This window comes from Scyliorhinus torazame, chromosome 4 (genome assembly GCF_047496885.1).
Source record: "Scyliorhinus torazame isolate Kashiwa2021f chromosome 4, sScyTor2.1, whole genome shotgun sequence".
Taxonomy (NCBI): domain Eukaryota; kingdom Metazoa; phylum Chordata; class Chondrichthyes; order Carcharhiniformes; family Scyliorhinidae; genus Scyliorhinus; species Scyliorhinus torazame.
The window spans coordinates 131,795,541-131,815,759 of record NC_092710.1 but is presented as its reverse complement, the minus strand read 5'-3'; the positions used below and the strand labels follow the sequence as shown (position 1 = coordinate 131,815,759).

At 41.9% G+C, this 20,219-nt stretch overlaps 2 protein-coding genes across 4 annotated transcripts in view; one reads left to right on the top strand and one right to left on the bottom strand.

The window, feature by feature from the left end:
• mcph1 (microcephalin 1) overlaps nucleotides 1-20,219 on the bottom strand; it is a 609,760-nt gene that overhangs the window by 234,794 nt on the left and 354,747 nt on the right. The window lies entirely within an intron of this gene.
• The window catches only part of LOC140410477 (angiopoietin-2-like), a 149,467-nt gene that overhangs the window by 52,579 nt on the left and 76,669 nt on the right, over nucleotides 1-20,219 (top strand). The window contains exons 2-3 of one of the 2 annotated variants that reach the window (XM_072498600.1): nucleotides 6,843-6,998; nucleotides 13,551-13,672. In XM_072498600.1, coding sequence (XP_072354701.1) covers nucleotides 6,843-6,998; nucleotides 13,551-13,672 — 278 coding nt within the window. The remainder of the gene's footprint in view (nucleotides 1-6,842; nucleotides 6,999-13,550; nucleotides 13,673-20,219) is intronic. The other variant, XM_072498601.1, reaches the window with a different exon arrangement.

The window sequence follows — 20,219 nt, the reverse complement described above, 5'->3', positions numbered from 1 at the left end:
TCCAAGTCCAGGTGAATCTATCTTGCGTTTCTTAACAAAATATCCAACACGTTGTAGCCCTTGGCCTACTCAATCTTTTGGCAGCTCATCAGTGGAAACTAATGGCCCACGATTGAATACTGAAGGGATCAGGATGGGTCGATATTCTAGAGCAGTGGTTCCCAACCTTTTCCTTTATGGGGACTACTGATCGTCATCAAAAGCTTTTGCGGACCACCATGCACGCAAGCCGTTTAAAACATTGTTTTTCATGTAGCCTATGGCTGGCAGGAGTTGAATTTATATAATATGTCAGAAGGGGTGTTAAAAATGCAGTTATTTCCAATAATTTAAGATGCACACTCACAAATACATTGCACTTAACACAGCACATTTACCTGAAATAGGCCTACCAATGGAAAAAGATAACGCTTATCCCTTAATGAGAAGGCTCATGTTGTTTCGCAGACGTCAAACGTTGGATGTCAGGTTCCAGGGATGATAACCTCAATTGGAGATCTGGTTCAATGTCAAGTTTGTTCTGATATTTGGTCTTCAATGAAACAAGTCCTGAAAATCCAGTTTTGCAAAGGTACGTTGTAGTAAAAGGTATCAGAAGCTTTATTGCTTTGTTGGATAATTCTGGTTATTTCGAGGCAACTATAAGCCAAACGTCAGTCAAGAGAGAAATCAAGTTTTAAAGCACTGTCACAAGACACTTCCATACGTCTGTCTTGTTCTCTCGCGGTCAGGCCTACGAGGATGCCATCATCAAGGCTCACAAAGGGATTTTGTTTCCAGTTGAACTGTATGTCGGGAACAGGGAAGTAAGTACTGGAGTGGGTGTTCTTCCAAACTTTGCAGATGCTGTCTGTTGTCATGCATCATGCTCCACTGTTTGGAAGCGGCATTAATGCCGCAGCTAAAATATCTGACAGATATTTCCCACCCCCAATGACGTTGAGCGTCACCCCAATCAAAGAGGGAACTGACTGATGCCAAAGAAGGCAGTAAATTAAACATGCAAAAAGAACAAGAAGAAGGAAGATGTTGGTTGCTGCCCAGCTCTCTCACTCAGCCCTGACAGGCTGGTATCTGGTCAAGTTGCCCCAGCTGGATGCTGCTTTGTGATTTCCTGAGACATGATGCCGGTGCTTGCCTGACCGTCTTCCAAACTGCTGCTCTGCTCACCCCACGGGTCTCGTTTGGGTGGTCGGGCCTTGACGGCCGCATGTACTCCTGACTGGCTGCTGCTGCTGGCTATCTGGCGCCGGGTGGCTTCAGCTCTTTTTGGTTGGTTGCCTGCCTGCCCTCCTCAGCCCTGGCCTGGAGGTTGAGAGTCACCCTGCTGCTCCCCTCGACGGCCGCTGGCCAGCTGCTCCTGCTCACCACCTAAAGGCTTCACAGGCGTGAACCCTGATTTAGTTCGGATATCTCACTTTTGCCTCAGCTTCCCGCCACACCTAATGTCAGAAGTCTACTTTGAACTCAATGAGAGTTCAGAAACTTCACACCAATTCAGGAGATCCACGTCTGAACCGCTGTAAATCTCCACTCCTCTCAACGTCTTACAAACTGTTTTTCCCCTCTAAAGGAGAGTCCACCAATCAGAGTCTGATGCTGTTCTGTATTGCCTGGTGATAAGTCTCATTCTTGAACCTATAAGCAAATTTAGAGATACCAAGAAACCAAGAGAGAAAATGCTGGAAAATCTCAGCAGGTCCGGCAGCATCTGTAAGGAGAGGAAAAAGCTAACGTTTCGGGTCCAGATGACCCTTTGTCAAAGCTAAAGGCATAGAAAGTGGGAGATATTTATACTGGAGGGTGGGGGAATGAAAGATGAGTCATAGCCACTGAAATTAGGGAAAAGAGTGCGAATGGCGGTCCCCGGAGAGAATAAAAGGTGTGAAAGGCCAAACAGCAGAGGGTAAACTGTGACAGATGTAGATGTGGGGGAAGGGGGACATGGGTGGGAGAGTGGTAAAATGAGAAAAAGGGGGGAGTGTAAGAGGGAAGCAAAGGGGAGAAAAGGTAAGGAAAGAGGGGCTAAGATAGAGGGAAAGGGTGGGGGGGAAAAATATATATTAAGGAAGACAAGAAAGAAATAAAAGGTAAAAGACAGTTAAAATGAAATGGAATGAAAACAAAGGGGCCAAGGTGGAGTAGTGCTAATCATTTGAAGTTGTTGAATTTGATGTTGAGGCCAGAAGGCTGTAGCGTGCCTAACCGGAAGACGAGATGTTGTTCCTCCAGTTTGCGTTGAACTTCACGGGAACATTGCGGCAGGCCAAGGACAGACATGTGGGCATGGGAGCAGGGTCTTGTGTTAAGATGGCAAGCAATGGGAAGATCAGGGTCCTGAATGCACACAGACCGAAGGTGCTCAGCAAAGCAATCACCCGGTCTATGTTTAGTTTCTCCGAAACAGAGGAGACCACATTGGGAGCAGATTGAAAGAGGTGCAAGTGAAATGCTGCTTAATCTGGAATGAGTGTTTTGGGCCTGGGATTTTAAGCATGGAAGAAGTAAAGGGGCAGATGTTACACCTTCTGCGATTGCATGGGACAGTCCCATAGGTGATTGTAGACGTGTCGGGTATGGTGGAGGAGTGGACTAGATTATCCCAGAGGGAACGGTCTCTGCGGAATGCTGACAGAGGGAGTGAAGGGAAGATGCGTTTTATGGTGGCATCACGCTGGAGTTGGCAAAAATGGTAGAGATACCAAAACTCGGATTGGTGTTCCCATCAAAAAAGTTGCTTCTCCGTATGGGTGCCCTCCCTTTGGCTGGGGCCTTGTGGTGCAGTGCTGTGTATTTCATTGAAAGTCTGCCTCTGGCCACTATTTAATTGCAGGGATATAATACCGAAAATAATTGTGAAAATATTTTGACAAGGATTTGTGTGCTGCATACGAGATACTATTTGTTTTTTCTCCACGGACCTTTTTTTCTTCAATGGATACACGGACCACCTGCAATACCCTCGTGGACCCCAGGTTGGGAACCACTCTTCTGGAGTGTTGCTTGATTACCACAGACAATCAAGGAGTGCTCATGCAGAAACCTATCTTCAGGAAATTAACTGGGAAGTAGGAACACACATGACAGATTACAAAATAAGTTGTCAAAGAACAGCCTTTCCTCGCTCATTATGTCTTTAAGTGACCAAACCATAAAGAATATTCAGCTCTACCATTATTGATACACCATCCAAGTTAATATAGTAAGGGTATTATATAACCAGCAGTGCAACTTAACTGCTGGCAGAAACCTTGATCATTAATGCCATGGAAGTAATTAGATTTAGATTTATTGTCTCGTGTACCAAGGTACAGTGAAAAGTATTGTTCTGCGTATAGTGCAGGCAGATTGCTCCATACATGAAAAACATGGGACATACAATAAATACACAATGTAAATACATAGACATCAGGTGAAGCATATGGAATATAGTGCTACAACTGTAGAGAAGATGCCTAGAGAAATCAGTTCAGTCTATGAGAGGGACATTCAGGAGTCTGGCAACAGTGGGGCAGAAGCTGTTTTTGAATCTGTTGGTGCGTGTTCTCAGACGGAAAAGGTTGGAAGAGAGAATAACTCGGATGGAAGGAGGCTTTGATTATGCTGCCCACTTTTCCGAGGCAGTAGGAGGTGTAGACAGACTCAATAGATGGGAGGCGGGTTCGCATGATGGACTGGGCTGTGTTCACGACTCTCTGCATTTGTTTACGGTCTTGGGTTGAGTTGTTGCCACACCAAGAAGTGATGCAGCCCGATAGGATGCTTTCTATGGTGCATTTGTGAAATTTGGTAATAGACAATGTGGACATGCCGATTTTCCTTAATATCCTGAGGAAGTATATATGGTCGTGGCGTCGACATGGGTGGACCAAGACAGATTGTTGGTAATGTTTACACCTCGGAATTTGAATCTGTCAACCATCTCCACCATGGTACCATTGATGCAGACAGGGGCGTGTACGACAATTTGCTTCCTGAAGTTGATGACCAGCAACTTAGTTTTGCTGACATTGAGGGAGAGATTGTGTTCATTGCACCAGGTCACTAGGTTCTCTATCTCCCTCCTGTATTCTGACTCATCATTGTTTGAGATCTGACTCACTACTGTCATGCCATCAGCAAACTTGCAGATGGAGTTGGAGCCACATTTTGCCACATAGTCACGTGTGTATAAGGAGTAGAGCAGGAGGCTAAGCAAGTAGCCTTCCGGGGCCCTGGTATTGAGGGCTATCATGTTTACCCTTACTGATTGTGGTCTGTGGGTCATGAAGTCGGGGATCCGGTTGCAGAGAGAGGAACCAAGTCCTAGGTTTTGGAGTTTGGATATGAGCTTGGCTGGGATTATGGTGTTGAAGATGGAGCTGTAGTCAATGAATAAGAGTCTGACGTAAGAGTCCTTGTTGTCGAGATGCTCCAGGGATTAGCGTGTGGCTGGGGAAATAGTGTCTGCTGTGGTCCGTTTGTGGTGGTAGGCAAATTGCAGTGGATCAAGGCAATCTTGAAGTTTGGAGCTGATGTGTCTCATGACTAACCTCTCAAAGTCCTTCATAATGATAGATGTCAGGGCCACCAGTCGGTAGTCATTGAGGCACGTTGCCTGGTTCTTCTTTGGCACTGGTATGATAGTGGTCTTTTTGAAGCAGGTGGAAACCTTGGAATGGAGTAGGGAGAGGTTAAAGATGTCTGCGAACGCTCCCGCCAGCTGGTCAGCGCAGGATCTTAGTGTACGACCGGGGACTTGGTCAGGGCCCATTGCTTTCCGTGGGTTCACTTTCAAGGAGGCCGATCTAGCTTCTGAGGCTGTGACAGTAGGTACAGGTGTACCTTGAGGAGTGGTATTTTGAGGAATAATTTTGAGGAATGCTCTGGAAAACGGCTGATATGTAAAACCTTTCTTTGAGTAAATTGTGTACATCAGACTATCTGCTTTGAGATTTTATGGTGGAGTTTCATTTATGGTTGCATTTTTGGGGGGGGGATTAGTTCCTGTACATTTGTGTTTTTCTATTAAGTATTATGCCTCCAAGCCACAAAATATATCCTATGTCAAAATAAATTACAATCATATAGTTATTTGCTTCATTTAAGGATGTATATTGTGTTTAAAATAAATCTGAGATTTTGACATCATGTTGGCAGATATATGGAGAGAGGTCTTAATGCAAATAGCCCTTAGAAAGAATTTCATTGTGTGTCGATATGGAGCTGCTAATCTGTATAGTATTTCACTGAATTTGGCAACATTTCCAAAACTTGTTCTGGGGAATTCAAAAGGAGCAATAAGTTGTATTAATCAATCATGAACAATTATGCTGGAGACAAATGGAATTGCTTGAAACCTGCAGTTTTCTGACTGCCTCTCACTAAAAAACATAAAATGCCAGACTATTAAGTCTCAGAAGGAAGTTATTTGTCCCATCAAGTCTTCATTGGTGATTTTCTTTGAGTCTTATCTGAAGCTTCCCCATACCATAAAAAGGATAGATACTGCATACCTTGACCTAGCAAAAAATTACAGCTTTACTTATTGGTTTCACATTTGACAAATGTTCCAAATGGAACTTTCCGGAAATAAAACACATTGTTCATTGAATAATCTACAGGCAGGTAATGAAAATTTTCAATTTTCTATTCAGCACATTTCACCGACATCTGTGGGGCCACTGTCAATGCTGCCCTAAGCCAATCACGAATATCTAGAAAAGAATAGATCAGGAATAAAAGTCTCTCTGATTCTAACCTCCTTTCTAAACTGAATGGATCATAGAGTTGGCAAGGAAGTAAAACGAGGTTAGATCAATTTGCTCGCCATCAGAAGCAAATAAAATGCTCAATGGTATTCCATAGTAGGCTACCCTAAACTGGGTATAGGCCAGATTGCAGATTAAACACTGATTAACAAACCATGTGTCTTTGTTCACTGATCAGCTGAGAATTCTCTGAAGTAGTAACCAGATTTGTGGATGTTACCTAATTAGGAGTTAATTTATCTGCACTTTCAGAAGATATTTGATAAATCTCCATCAGAACTTTGAAAAATTAATTGAAACAAAACAATTCAAATCCATGGATTAAAGGCAGATCAGTTAGTTGGAGTGAAAACAGGCTTGGCATTGGGAAGAACATGGAGATAAATGGAAACCTGTCCATTTAATGACACCTAGTTGTGTCAGGTGCCACTTATAAATAATCAAACAGCATTCAAAAAGACTAGATCAACTTATCAGACGGATTAAAGAATGAGAAGAGTATTTTAATATCAATAAAATAGCACTGTTTTTCCTTTCTGGAAAAGTGTGCGCAATTTGTAGCACCCGACCTTCAAAAGAATTTTTATGCATTGAACAGGATTGAGAATGGCTCATACAGCTGAATCAGGTGCTTCAGTTTTTACGTTATGAGATCAGAAACAAAATATCTGTTTGAAGAGCGATTCACTGAGCCGAACTTTTTTGGGGGGACAAGCCTTTAGAGAAGAAATATGGTTCATCTCTTTAAAATGATGAGAATTCCTATAGATGATATGAACAGAACAGGTTTGCAGCTAGTAAATCGCAAGGAGGTGTGAAGAAATGCCCTCTTTCTTCGAAAACAGTGGAGAAGTATAACATGCTATATCTACTTACTGCTTTAAAAAGTAGCTGGATCTCAATTTAGAATTATAGTATAGGATATAGGCAGGGTCCCTGTGTCTGCAGGAGACAGCTGTAAGGGGTGAGTGTATGCGAGATGGACAAGTATTCTGGAGTTCTGATTGGATATCTTTGGAGTCAGGAAATATTTTTCAACATAAATTTCAGGATTCAGGAAACACATTGAGTTCTGTATTTTCCCCATTATAGCTTGAAAGCTACATTCAAGATAACATGAAGAGTGAAATGGTGCAGATGCAGCAAAATGCAGTACAAAACCATACAGCGGCCATGCTAGAAATAGGAACAAACCTACTCACTCAGACAGCTGAGCAAACGCGTAAATTAACCGACGTGGAAGCACAGGTAAGGATGATTGGTTTTATATAAATAATCTAGATATATAGATGTCAAACTGTTTGGTGTCATTGCATGTTAAGATTTGGCTTTAAATGATTGCTCAAGAGGGATCAGGTAGTTTCCCCCTGCCAGGTTTCTCACAATGCTCATTAGATTCACCTACTGGAAGGTGTGTTAGAGTTGCTTAGAAAGATGCTCTCTTCAGATTTTTTCCCTTCCTCAGTGTGAACAGCTTCATCTCTACTTAATACCTTAATACTCAAAACCGGGCTAAGATCTGGACCATTGGCATTATTTTTAACTTAATAAGATATAAAGTATTAAAGAAACTTAAAAAAAAGGGACATGGTCAACAACAGCATCAGGTTTTTAAAAAAATCATGGTATAAATTCTGCTCATCGCTCCAAACTGATTTTATTCAAATGTATTAGATATCTGGAAGAAACAGAGGCGTCCAGGTCATATTTGACAGAAGATGAAATTGACTTGATCATGCAATGGACACAGTTGGATAAATTCAAGTGTACTTATAACACCAAAACAAACATGGTTGTATAACTTTTAGCTATTTAGATGCAGACATGGAAAGTCTGATTCTAAGCCATCGGAAGTGAACTGAAAGTAGAGATAGAAAATTAACTTCCTGTATTTGTACTCTTCACTGAATGGATGTTTAACAGTAACAATTTAGTTGAGACCAAAAAGTTCAGTCCCGGTTTAGCTAATGATATAATTGCAAATGTTTCTTTAAAATAAAGACAAATTCACCAATGAAGTGGCAGGAAATCTGACAGTCTTCAGATTTCACAAGATATATAGATTCCATTGAAATTAATGCTTCAGAAAATTGCTTTCGGATTTCCCCCCATGAAGTAATTTTTTTTCCTCACCGATTGGTGTAGAGAACTCAAATGGCAAAGCAGAGGCAATGAGTGTAAAAATAAAGAAGTTCAAAAGAGGTTCATTCATGTTGTGCTAATTAGCAGAGGATTGAATGGGATCTTAATTTTGATGTTGCTAGTTACTGCCCTTTTCATCTGGAAACTAAGTGCAACAGTCAGCTGAAGGCTTAATCGACAACACGAGCAGATTAACCAAACTACCGATCTTTAAGGGAACTAACATTTTTGTAGAAGAACCTGATTAGCTGTAAGTGCGAAATTCAAGTGCACAGGTCTTTGACGGTGTGTCCCAATTAACTGTGGCTAACGTGTATGGCAAATCCCCCAGTACTTCATTAGTGCGCTGAACTACGTATTAGAATCTGACCGAGTTTATGCCAAATATTTTGTGAGGTGAGCAAACACCATAACAATCATGGTATCTTGTAGGCAAATATACCACTATCAATTCTCAATAATGCAGATGTGAAACTCAATTGGTAGGCATGCAAACACAAATAAAGACATTACATTATTGTTTTCGAGAGAATCACACCAAGCAATTAAATCAGTGGACTAATTTAATTTATGAAAAATTACACAATATCAGCCTTTGCTCTGTTTTAACAGCTGTATCATTCCAAAATAATAAACACTTTGCTACAAGCTGCACAAACAAAAGGCACCACTAAGCTCCAAGTCTTGGAGAATGGATGTTCATCCGGAGTCAGAGATCTTGTACACCTAAAATGTAGGATGCGTTTTTCATTTTAGAGAATGTGAAATGAATCATAAGAAATAGGGGTGGATCATTAGACTCCACAAGCCAGCTCCACCATTCAGTAAGATCATGGCTGACTGATTGTGGCCATAACTCTACGTTCCTGAAAGTTCCCACACCCCACCCCCATAACCTCTCACGCCCTTTTAGATCAAAAATCTGTCTAACTGAGCCTTGAACATATTGAAAATCCCACCTTTGCAAGTCTCTTTGGAAGAAAATTCCAGATATTAATATCACAGAATTTACAGTGCAGAAGGAGGCCATTTGGTCCATCGAGTCTGCACCGGCCCTTGGAAAGAGCACCCTACCTAACCTCACACCTCCACCCTATCCCCACACTTCCACCCTATCCCCGTAACCCCACCTTACCTTTTTTTTGGACACTAAGGGCAATTTAGCATAGCGAACCCACTTACCCATGCACATCTTTGGACTGTGGGAGGAAACCTGAGCACCTGGAGGAAACCCACGCAGTCACGGGGAGAACGTGCAGACTCTGCACAGACACTGACCCAAACCGGAATCGAACCTGGGACCCTGGCGCTGTGAAGCCATTGTGCTAACCACTATGCTACCGAGCTGCCCCAATCTCTCTAGATGAAAGAAATTCCTCCTCATCTCGGTCTCAAATATTTTTAGAATGCCACCTTGTTCGAGATTCCACCATGATGGGGAACCAACCTCTCAGCATCTACACTGCTGAGCCCCCTCAGAATCGTATTCGTTTCAAACTGCAGTCACATCCCTTTAGCCAAATCTGATCTAAAGATGAAAAGACATTTTGTTTCTCTTTTTAACCTATCCTTGCTTCAGTCAGTTTCAATTTTTCCCAACTCTATTTGTACAATGTTTTCATCTTATTTTCTATTCTCATTCCTTGTTCAATCTCTTCTTCCATTTCCTTCCATTGTCCCCACACACACTAATGTTGAATCTTCTTTTGCTGAGTCACTGTTTTTCCACTGAAAAGTGTACTGTCATTCTACTGTATTTTGTCATTGGATACATCACTTAGTTGATCATATTACTGTACACTTGTACAATATTTAACTTCCTCAAGTTATTGCTTTGTTCCTTCAATCATACTACATATCATTATGATTTGGCTCAGAATTTTGATTGATTAAAAATTGTACTTGTAAACTTTTGTGACCTGACAAATTAAACATCTGCTGCTGTACTTACACATGAACACATTTCTTGGGACATAGGAGCTACAAATACTTTTACTTTTATCAAAGGCACGTCAGTTTCTTAGTACAGTGACACTGCCAAATTGTGGAATAACATTTGTGCCCACACACCCTCCAATACCTCATGGATCTATGGAATGTTTTAATTGTCTTTCCTGTGACTTGGACAGATCAAGACTGCTCATGTCTCAATTCCCCGGTCAGCGATGTGACAAGTTAAAAACAGATAGGCACCAGGTTAGCTTAGCAAACATGTCCAGTGATTAGAGAGCTACATAGAGCAGGAAGGTCTTGGGTTTGAGCTGAAGGAAGCAGGTATTTGGCTGTCCAATTGGACACTGTGTTCGTGGGACCAAAGGAAAGAAAATTGCACTTCAGATCACCATTCAGCAGTTCTGTGCTCGCAAAGCCTGTTCATGGGTAAGAGCTGAGGATAGAACCAAGCTTGCAGCAGTTGGACCACATTGTCAGAACATGAAAAATTGAGTTTTTGAAAGGTGCCATGTCAGGTGTTGACTTCCTATCCTAACAAGAACCACTCCTTTTTTCCTTAGTGAGAGGGGGGAGAACAAACATAAAATTGGCAAAAAGCACACTCTATAATTCAATCCTATTTTGTGAAGGAAAATACATACCCTATCTAAAGCATTTTTCTTCAGTTGATCCCTCCTTTATTTCAGTTCGCAGAACAATTCTAGCCCTGCTTTCCCCCTTCACCTTTTGGGCAGGCTTTACATCTAACAAGCAATTAATCTTTTTCTACTACTTCCCAACATTTTATATTTTCCAAATTATTGAATGGCCCAGATCATCCACCAAGGGGCAATGATCATTAGCTTGTCATTTTTCTTATACTTTTCCACACCCTGACTCGGCTCCACATTTCTGGCTGGGTCTTCTTGGCCCAGCCGCTTCAGAGATTCAGAGTGCACAGTCGCACAAAGAATTTAATTGCAGTGCTGGAGTGTTGGAGGGAAGACAAGCCACATCCTCTTTTACAACATGAGCTACCATAAGGTAAGTTTGACGGTCCAGTGTGAACATTAGTGAATTGAATGGGTGAATAGATGATTGTTAGTGAATGGGTTGAATGGATGAATGAGTGAATGTGTAGTGTGGGTAGATGGGCGATTTGAGTGACTAAGTGGGTAGGGTGGGAGGTGGGTAGGATGCTTGGTGGATGATGTGATGTGGAAGTTCAGTGACATGGCGGGAGGGTAGGGCCATAGCTGGAATAGAATGGCAGCTGTGTAAGTGACAGGCGGGTGAGTAGTTCGTCGGGTGGGGTGGGGTAGTCAGATTGGCGGATAGTCAGGTTGGGTCAATGGGGTAGTCAGGTAATCAGGGTTTAGCATGGTTGGGGTAGATAGTCTGGTTAGGGGTAGCCAGGGAATTAATGGAGGGTAATCCAGGACTCAAGGGGCAGTGGGATAGTTGGGGGTTTGAAGTGGGTTCAGGGGGTTGCTCAGTGAGAGTGACTGGGGGGTCAGTTCTGTCATTTCCCAGGAGTTCGACTAGGATGTTGCTGTCTAACATTTCCTGGGGAACTGTTCAGGTAAATAAATCAGAACAATCCAATGTTTCTGCAGTATTTCTGACTCTAGCTCAAACATTACGGTGGGTCCCTCTGACGATCCGGAGACTGGAAAATCTGGCCAATATTATCTTTGCAGCATCTTTATCACTTGTTACATCATCTTTAAGATATCACTTTCTTACTCAAGGAAAATATTTCCCTGTTCCATCTCCTTTTCATTTTCCAAATGTTTGTTTTCAGATACAAAATCCCCTCATGCTATTGCTTCTCCCTCTCAAACTGGTTGGATCACCCGATACCTCCATACAAAAGACACAACAAAGGCACATCCTGTCCAACTGACCCTGCAAAGTTGTCCCCTTAACATCTGAATTTGTGCCAAAATTGGGAGAGGTATTTCACAGACGAGTCAAACAACAACCTAGTCAAACAGAGTCATACCTCAGAACCAATGTCCCAGACTCTTCCATTACCAATCCTGAGTGTGCTCTGTTCCATGGCAGGACAGACCCAGCAGAGGCAGTGACACAATGGTATACAATCAGGAGAGGGTGGCTCTGGGAATCATGGATGTTTGAGTCCAGAAAGTATCAAATCATCAGATCAACAAAGGCACAGAAAACTGCTGTGGATTACCACCTATCGACCTCTTTCAGTGATGATGCAATGTTCCTCAGCATTGAACACCTTGGAAGAAGCACTGAGGGTGGCAAGAATGCAGAATGTCTCCTCTTGGTGACTAAGCACCAGTATTGGTCGGGCTGGCTGAATCCTGAAGGACATACCTTGATGTGCTTGATCCCTTCCTTGCCAAACTATCTATCGTGGATTCATCTATCTATGATGGTACTTGTATGAGCAACCACCATACAGTCCTTCTGGAGACGAAAAGGTGGACACATGGCCGATGAAATTTAATGTTGAGCAGTGTAAAGTGGTATATTTTGAAAGGAAGAACAATAACAGACAATATAAAATAAAGGGTCCAATTCTGATGGAGGTACAGGACATCGGCAAACAGTGGCAAGAGCAGATGTGAGAATGGCGACATACTTTATTCTCCAAGTTTTGGACAGAAAAGGAGAGAGAGGGAGAGAAAGGCGATAGCTGGTATGGTCAGCAGCGAAAGAAAGTTGAGAGTTCTCTGCGAGCTATGGGAGCAGAATGAGGGACAATGGATGTTTTCTGATTGAAGAGACACATATCGTGGAAGCCTAAAAGCTCCAAGATGGCCTGGCGGGGCCAGGTGGAAAATTTGGCAGAGAGAATCTCACTGCTTCTGGTAGTTTTGGACCTTCTCTGAAATGTCTTTTGAAGGTCATTCGATGTTACAACTTCCCAAAATTTGAAACAGGGCGAAGCAAATCCACTGGAAGCTGGGAATGCTGTTGGACTGGTTCTTGAAGAAACTGTTATTCAGCTGAGAATAACTTTGGGAGAATGAAGTGTCCACTTAAGGGACAATGTGAAGTATAACCCTACTGGGTCATGTTAACAACTACATGGGAATTTCCTTTCTGTAGTTTAGAACATAAATTATCTACAAGTGTAGTGTTTAGTCAATGTTGCTTTAGCTTGTTACAGTAAAAGTCTTAAAACTTGAAACCTTTACAGGTGATCTTTCCGGCCAGTCAATTTCTTTCAAAGTTATTGGTCTCTCAGGGGACGGCAACAAGAAGCACCCAATTAGAAAAAATGTACAGGACTATGGGGAATGGGGGTGGGAAGAAAACTAGCTTTACGGCTCTTTTGGAGAGCCTTGAATGGACATAACAGGCCAAATGCTGTAACCGTCTATGATGTTTCACTGTCACTGGGTCAAAGTCTTGGAACTCTGACCCTAATCATTGTATCTACAACACATCAACCTAAGTGGTTCAAGAAAGCTGCTCACTATCACCCTCCTCAGAATACGTTTGGGATGGGCAAAAAATACTGGGCCTGCCAGTGATGCCCAGATCCCACCAACTAGTTAAAAGAATTTTCCATTTCAGATGCCAAAATATTTTAAGTTTTGATGTTTTTTTGAGGAAACCTGTTAGAAAGAGTTCTTGAAAGAAAAACAAAATCCCAAATGTGCCAAGAAAGACACTGTAATTATTGGAAACAATTATCATGTCGAATTAAAATAGTATTTTAAAACATTTCCATCTTTTTTTCAGGTTTTGAATCAAACATCTAGACTTGAGCTTCAGCTTTTGGAGAATTCCCTCTCGACAAATAAATTGGAAAAACAGATAATGATCCAAACTAATGAAATTACTAAACTCCATGAAAAGAATGGGTAAGTGCTGTTGAGCTATCAGAACCTCTAACACTCACCGTATTCATTGTAACATTTCCTCTTTTCTATTATCTGCTAGGGTCCTAAAGAATTGCCTATTTTGTGTGGAAAATTCATAACCTGCATTTTATAACCTATACATTATGATTATATGTAATTCTCTTCAACCTCTGACACGCTGAATCCCGTTATTTACATTTATAATGGAACCTGCAGATGTAAAAGTAACACTGTAAACACTTTCCTGCCAGTGGAGGCACTATAGAACCACTTTTGGTGGAAAAGTGTAATCACATTGTAACACATTTAAGTTGTCAATCTCCATTATGAATATGGGGACTGGAATTCATAGTGAAATGAAATTGACAGGAAAGTGTATGTAGATGTAACAATAAAGTTACAACAGATAATGATTTCTTGCCATTCTAGTCCAAATATCTTCAGCCCACTAATTTTTTTTTGGAAAATCTTTTTATTAGCTTTCCTCATATTTATAAACAGTTGTTACTTATATACATTACATTTTTCTTGCCCGCGCTAATTTGCTTTATTTTACAGATGTTATGGGCCAGGGTTTAGAGAACCCCAAAGTGTATCATGGAGTTTACCTGACCCATAACGTTTAATAGATTGTGGTATGGGGAGCACACGGCCCACTCTGCAGGTGTGGTACAGCAGAAATGGAAAAGTATTTTTTAAAGCAAAACAATGTTTATTCTATGAACTCAAGTTAACCTTTTTAAAACATACAGTGAGCATCTTAGCAACCATCAATTCAAATACAACCCCCAGAAAATACAACATTAAGTAATCCGTAAGCTGTCCTTTTAACATCCAGAAGACTTAAGAAACCCCTTTTAACAGAAGCACATTAGGTTTACATTCACTACTGAGAACATTTATAATTCTGAATTCACCAAATGATCAAGAGATAATCTTTTCATGGCAGAAAGATCAACAGTACACCCGCTCTGTCTGGCTTCAGCACCAACACTGAAAACGAAACTAAAACACACCCTGCAGCCTGCTCAAAAACGAAAGTAAAAAGCTGACAGACAGCCCAGCTCCATCCACTCTCTGACATCACTGCAGTAGTAAACACCCATTTCTTAAAGGTACTCTCACTACAGATATTTATATCCACGCCCATTTATAAACGCCCATTTCTTAAAGGTACTCTCAGATGACACCTCCCCCCCAAGAAAAAAAAACCCAGCAACTTCAAGATGGTTTCATTTTTCACCTTGTCACTATCCTTTAACAAACGCACACAGTAAATATACTTTTTCGTTTATAAAAAACAACACATGCAAACAGGTATAATAATATAGTCCACTTTTGTTTTCATTCTTCTTCGTCCAACTGAAACTGCTTCCGTTCATCACATTCGTGACAAAGCATCGGCTATCACGTTTTCTCGCCCTGCCACATGTACTATTTTTAAATGAAATGGCTGTAACAATAAACTCCAGCGAAACAGCCTTGCATTGTTATTCCGGAACGCTCCAAAAACGTCAACAGATTATAATCAGTATATATAACGGTCTCAGACGGATTGCTGGTCACATAAATGTGAAACTGTTGCAACGCCAGCACCAAACTCAAAGTCTCCTTCTCAATCATGGAATACTTTTTCTGCTGAGAATTCAATTTCTTTGAAAAATAACCAATCGGCCGCTCTAGCCCTTCATCGTCGTCTTGGAGAAGGACTGCACCTACACCCACATCACTTGCATCAACAGCCACTTTGAATGGTTTCGTATAATTTGGGATGGCTAACACAGGAGCAGTGGTTAACACAGCCTTCAGGCCGTCAAATGCCTGTTGACACTCCGCTGTCCACTGGAATTTGTTACGCTTCTTGAGCAAGTCCGTGAGTGGAGCGACCACACTGCTAAAAGTCGGTTCACATTTCCGGTAAAATCCACTCATATCAAGAAATCGCATTATTTCCCGTCGTGTCGAGGGTATCGGAAACTCCCCAATAACTTTTGTTTTCACATCCAGTGGGACCATTCGACCCTGTCCGATCGTATGGCCAAGGAAAGTGACTTGGGTCTTTCCAAATTCACTTTTGGCTAGGTTTATCACCAAACCCGCCTCCTGAAGTCGATCGAATAACTCCATCAGATGTTTCAAATGTTCTATCCATGTCTGGCTGAAAATTACCAGATTGTCGATGTATACCGCACAATTGGGTAATCCTGAAACAACTTTGTTAGTTAACTGTTGAAATGTGGCTGGAGCGTTTTTCATGCCAAATGGCATAACTTTGAATTGGTATATACCATCTGGAGTCACAAAAGCTGAAATCTCCTTCGCCCTTTCTGATAAAGGTACCTGCCAGTAACCTTTAAGTAAATCCAGTCGGGAAATAAAAGCTGATTGTCCCACTTTCTCAATGCAATCCTGCAAACATGGGATAGGATAAGAGTCCGTTCTTGTAACTGCATTAACCGTTCAATAGTCCACACACAACCGTTGGGTACCGTCTGGTTTAAGTACCATCATTAGGGGTGAACTCCATTGGCTGCAACCCACTTTAATTATGTCATTTTTAAGCATACTCTCAATCTCTTTGTTAACCTGTGCCAATTTTAAAGGGTTAAGTCTGTATGGATGTTCTTTGATCGGAACAGCCTTTCCCACATCTACATGATGTATAGCCATTTTAATACTTCCCAGTCTATCTCCACAAACTTGCCCATGTGATATCAATAACTCTTTCAGGTCAGTCCATTTTTCCTCTGGAAGGTAACTCAACAATTTATCCCAATTTTTAAGAACATCCTCATTTTCCAAGTTAATTTGAAGTATGTCAAATTCACAGTCATCTGGATTAGGTTCGTCACTTCGAGTTAGAATCATTAAAACCTCCTCCTTTTTCTCTCCTTCCCTTTCAAAGTACCTTTTAAGCATATTCACATGACACACTCGGTGAGTCTTCCTTCTATCTGGAGTTTTTAACCACATAATTCACCTCACTTAATTTCCTTTCAATCTGATAAGCTGCACAAAACCTTGCTTTTAAAGGTTCACCTACCACTGGTAAAAATACTAAAATTTTATCTCCATTGGCAAAACTGCAAACTTCTGCTTTCTTGTCCGTTACTCATTTCATCACATTTTGTGCAACTTTTAAATGTTGTCTAGCCAATTCACCTGCTCTATTTAATTGTTCCCTATCAATTTAAATGGTCCTCTTACCTCATGACCAAAAATTAGTCCAAAAGGACTAAATTTGGTTGACTCATGAGGTGCATCCCTAATTGCAAACTGTATGAATGGAATTCCTTTTTCCCAATCCTCTGGATAATCTTGACAATAAGCCCTCAACATTGTCTTTAATGTCACCTTTCTAATGCTCCCTGCGATTCTGGATTGTAAGCAGTTGATTTAAATTGTTTTATTCCTAAGCTATCCATAACTTCATTGAATAACCTTGAGGTAAAATTTGATCCTTGATCCGATTGTATTTCTGTGGGTAGTCCATATCCAGTAAAGAATTTAAGTAACTCCTCCACAATCTTTTTAGCTGTAATATTACGTACTGGAATGGCCTCTGGAAACCTAGAAGACACATCCATTATAGTCATAAGATATTGATTCCCACTTTTCGTTTTAGGAAGCGGTCCTACGCAATCAATTAGGACACTTGCAAACGGTTCCTCAAATGCTTAATGGGTATTAAGGGCGCTGGTTTTATCACTGCTTGAGGTTTCCCTTGACATGTGTGACATGATTGACAAAATTTAACTACATCTTTATGCAGTCCAGGCCAATAAAAATGTTTCTGGAATTTAATTTGAGTTTTCCTCATCTCCAAATGACCTCCCCCTGGTACCTCATGTGCAACTCGCAACACCTCCTTTCTATACCCTACCGGCAATACTACTTGATGAACCTCTGCCCACTTTTCATCTGCCTGCATATGTAAAAACATAGAACATAGAAAATACAGCACAGAACAGGCCCTTCGGCCCACGATGTTGTGCCGAACCTTTGTCCTAGTCTCCATTAAGGTCTTACCTCCATAAAGGTCTCCATTTTCTCATCAAGACATCACTTTTACGGTAATAACACTCTGGTATCCACTCAGATTCCTCTTCCGTATATGCTTTCTGATACATCCGTTTTATTTCTACATCTTTTTGTTGTAACTCCCCCAATTTTCCTGAACTAAAAATATCCGCCTCATCCTCCACCTGTTCTTGTTCTTTTTTAACCATCTGATCAAAAATTGTTTCTGATAATTGCACTTCAACGTCATCTTCACTCTTTTGTCTTAACCTGTGACTTTGCGACCTTGTTACTACATAATCCGGAAAAATTCCAGGATATTCATCCTTCAACACTTTAGTTGTCTGATTTTCCACTGGCTTATCAACCACAGTAGGCATCACTCCCACCTGCGATCCAGCGATATCATTACCCAAGATAAACTGTATCCCTGGACAAGATAGTTTCTCTATTACTCCGACTACCACTTCACCACTCTTTACTGGACTTACCAACCTTACCTTGGGCGGAATTCTCCGACCCACCGTGAATCCCGCCGCTGTCGCCGGCCGCCGAATTCTCCAGCGATTCTCCAGCCCGCGATGGGCCGAAGTCCCACTGCTGCCATGCCAGTCCCTCCGGCGTGAATCAAATCATCTACCTTACCGGTGGAACTAGCGGCGCGGGCGGGCTCCGGGGTCCTGGGGGTGTGCGGGACAATCTGGCCCCAGGGGGTACTCGATCGGGGCCCACCGATCCACGGGCGGGCCTGTGAATTGGGGGCACTCTTTCCCCTCCGCCTCGGCCACAGCCTCCGTGATGGCCGACGTGTAAGAGACACCCCACCCCTGCGCATGCGTGGGGTTGACGTCAGCAGTCGCTGGCGCCCCTGCGCATGCGCGGACTTCCGCCGCCCGGCGAAGTCCTTTCGGCCCCAACTGGTGTGGCGCCAAAGGCCTTTCCCGCAGGTCGGCGGCGCGCAAAAGGGCTTGGCCCCTAAAGGTGTGGAGAAATCCGCACCTTTAGGGCGTCCCGACGCCGGGGTGGTTCACGCCACTCCATCCCGCCGGGATCCCCCGCCCAACCGGGTAGGGGAGAATCCCGGCCCTTATGTAATTGAACACTACTCCTCTCACCCTGAATTCCACATATTACCACGTTTTTCTGGCAACATTCTTCCCAAACTACATAACTCCTCATCTCTTACCATTAAAGATTGACTAGCTCCCGTATCTCTTAAAATTGTGACTTCTTTACCTGCTCCTCCTGATACACATGAGTAAACTTTACCCACACAAGTAAATTCTTGAAAGAGATCTGGCACCTTCTTATCAATCACCTCTTGATCAGGCTGTACAATCTTTTGCACCTCCTTCGCTTCACTTGGGCTTTCCTTCACCACTTCAACAAACCCCACTGTTTTACCACATCAGCCTTCCCAGTGCTTTTCTTCAACCACCAACACTGTGACTTTACATGGCCTAGTTTATTACAGTGAAAACATTTGAAACTTTTCATTTCTTTATCACCCTCCTGAATTTCTTTTTTAATCTGAGGTACACTCTCCTTATTATCTCCCATCAGATCACCTTTAGTTCTACCACTTGAGTATTTCTCTTTTCCCCATTTTCTATCCCTCACAGGCTGAAACTGATGTCGGAAACCAAGCTTTGATTTATGAACTAAATCATAATCATCTGCCATTTCTGCTGCTAATCTTGCAGTTTTAACCCTCCGTTCTTCCACATGAGTTCTCACTACACCAGGAATTGAAGTTTTAAACTCCTCCAAATGTATAATTTCTCTGAGAGCTTTATACGTTTGGTTTATTTTCAAAGCCCTTAGCCACCTATCAAAATTACTCTGCTTGATCCTTTCAAACTCCATGGATGTTTGACCAAATTCTTTCCTTAAATTTCTAAACCTTTGTTTGTAAGCTTCAGGCACTAGTTCCTATGAACCTAAGATGGATTCTTTCACCTCCTCATACGTCCCAGATACCTCCTTTGATAGTGATGCAAACACTTCACTAGCTCTACCTACCAGCTTTGTTTGAATCAGTAATACCCACATGTCCTGTGGCCATTTCATTTGTTTCGCTACCTTCTCAAATTAAATGAAATAGGCTTCCACTTCCTTCTCGTTAAACCTTGGCAATGCTTGGACATATTTAAATAGATTCCCACCAAGCCTTCGCCTTTGATGCTCTTTCTCACTATCCTCATCACTATCATCCAACTGTACGTTTCCCTTTACGTCTGCCAATTTTAACTGACTCATGTTTCATGGCCATTTTCTGAAGTTCAAACTCTCTATCTTTATCTTTTTCCCTGATCTGTATCTCCCTTTCTCTTTGTTCTGCGAGGGCTATTCTTTCTTTTCTCCTTTCTTCTCTCTCCTTTTCTTTTTCCTCTCTCTCTCTCGTTCTTTTTCCTCTCTCTCTCTTTCCTTTTCCTCTCTATCTCTTTCTCTCTCTCTTTCTTTTTCCTCCTTCACGTATTCAAGCTGCTTTAATTCTCTCTCATGTTCCATTTGTTTAATTTGTAAC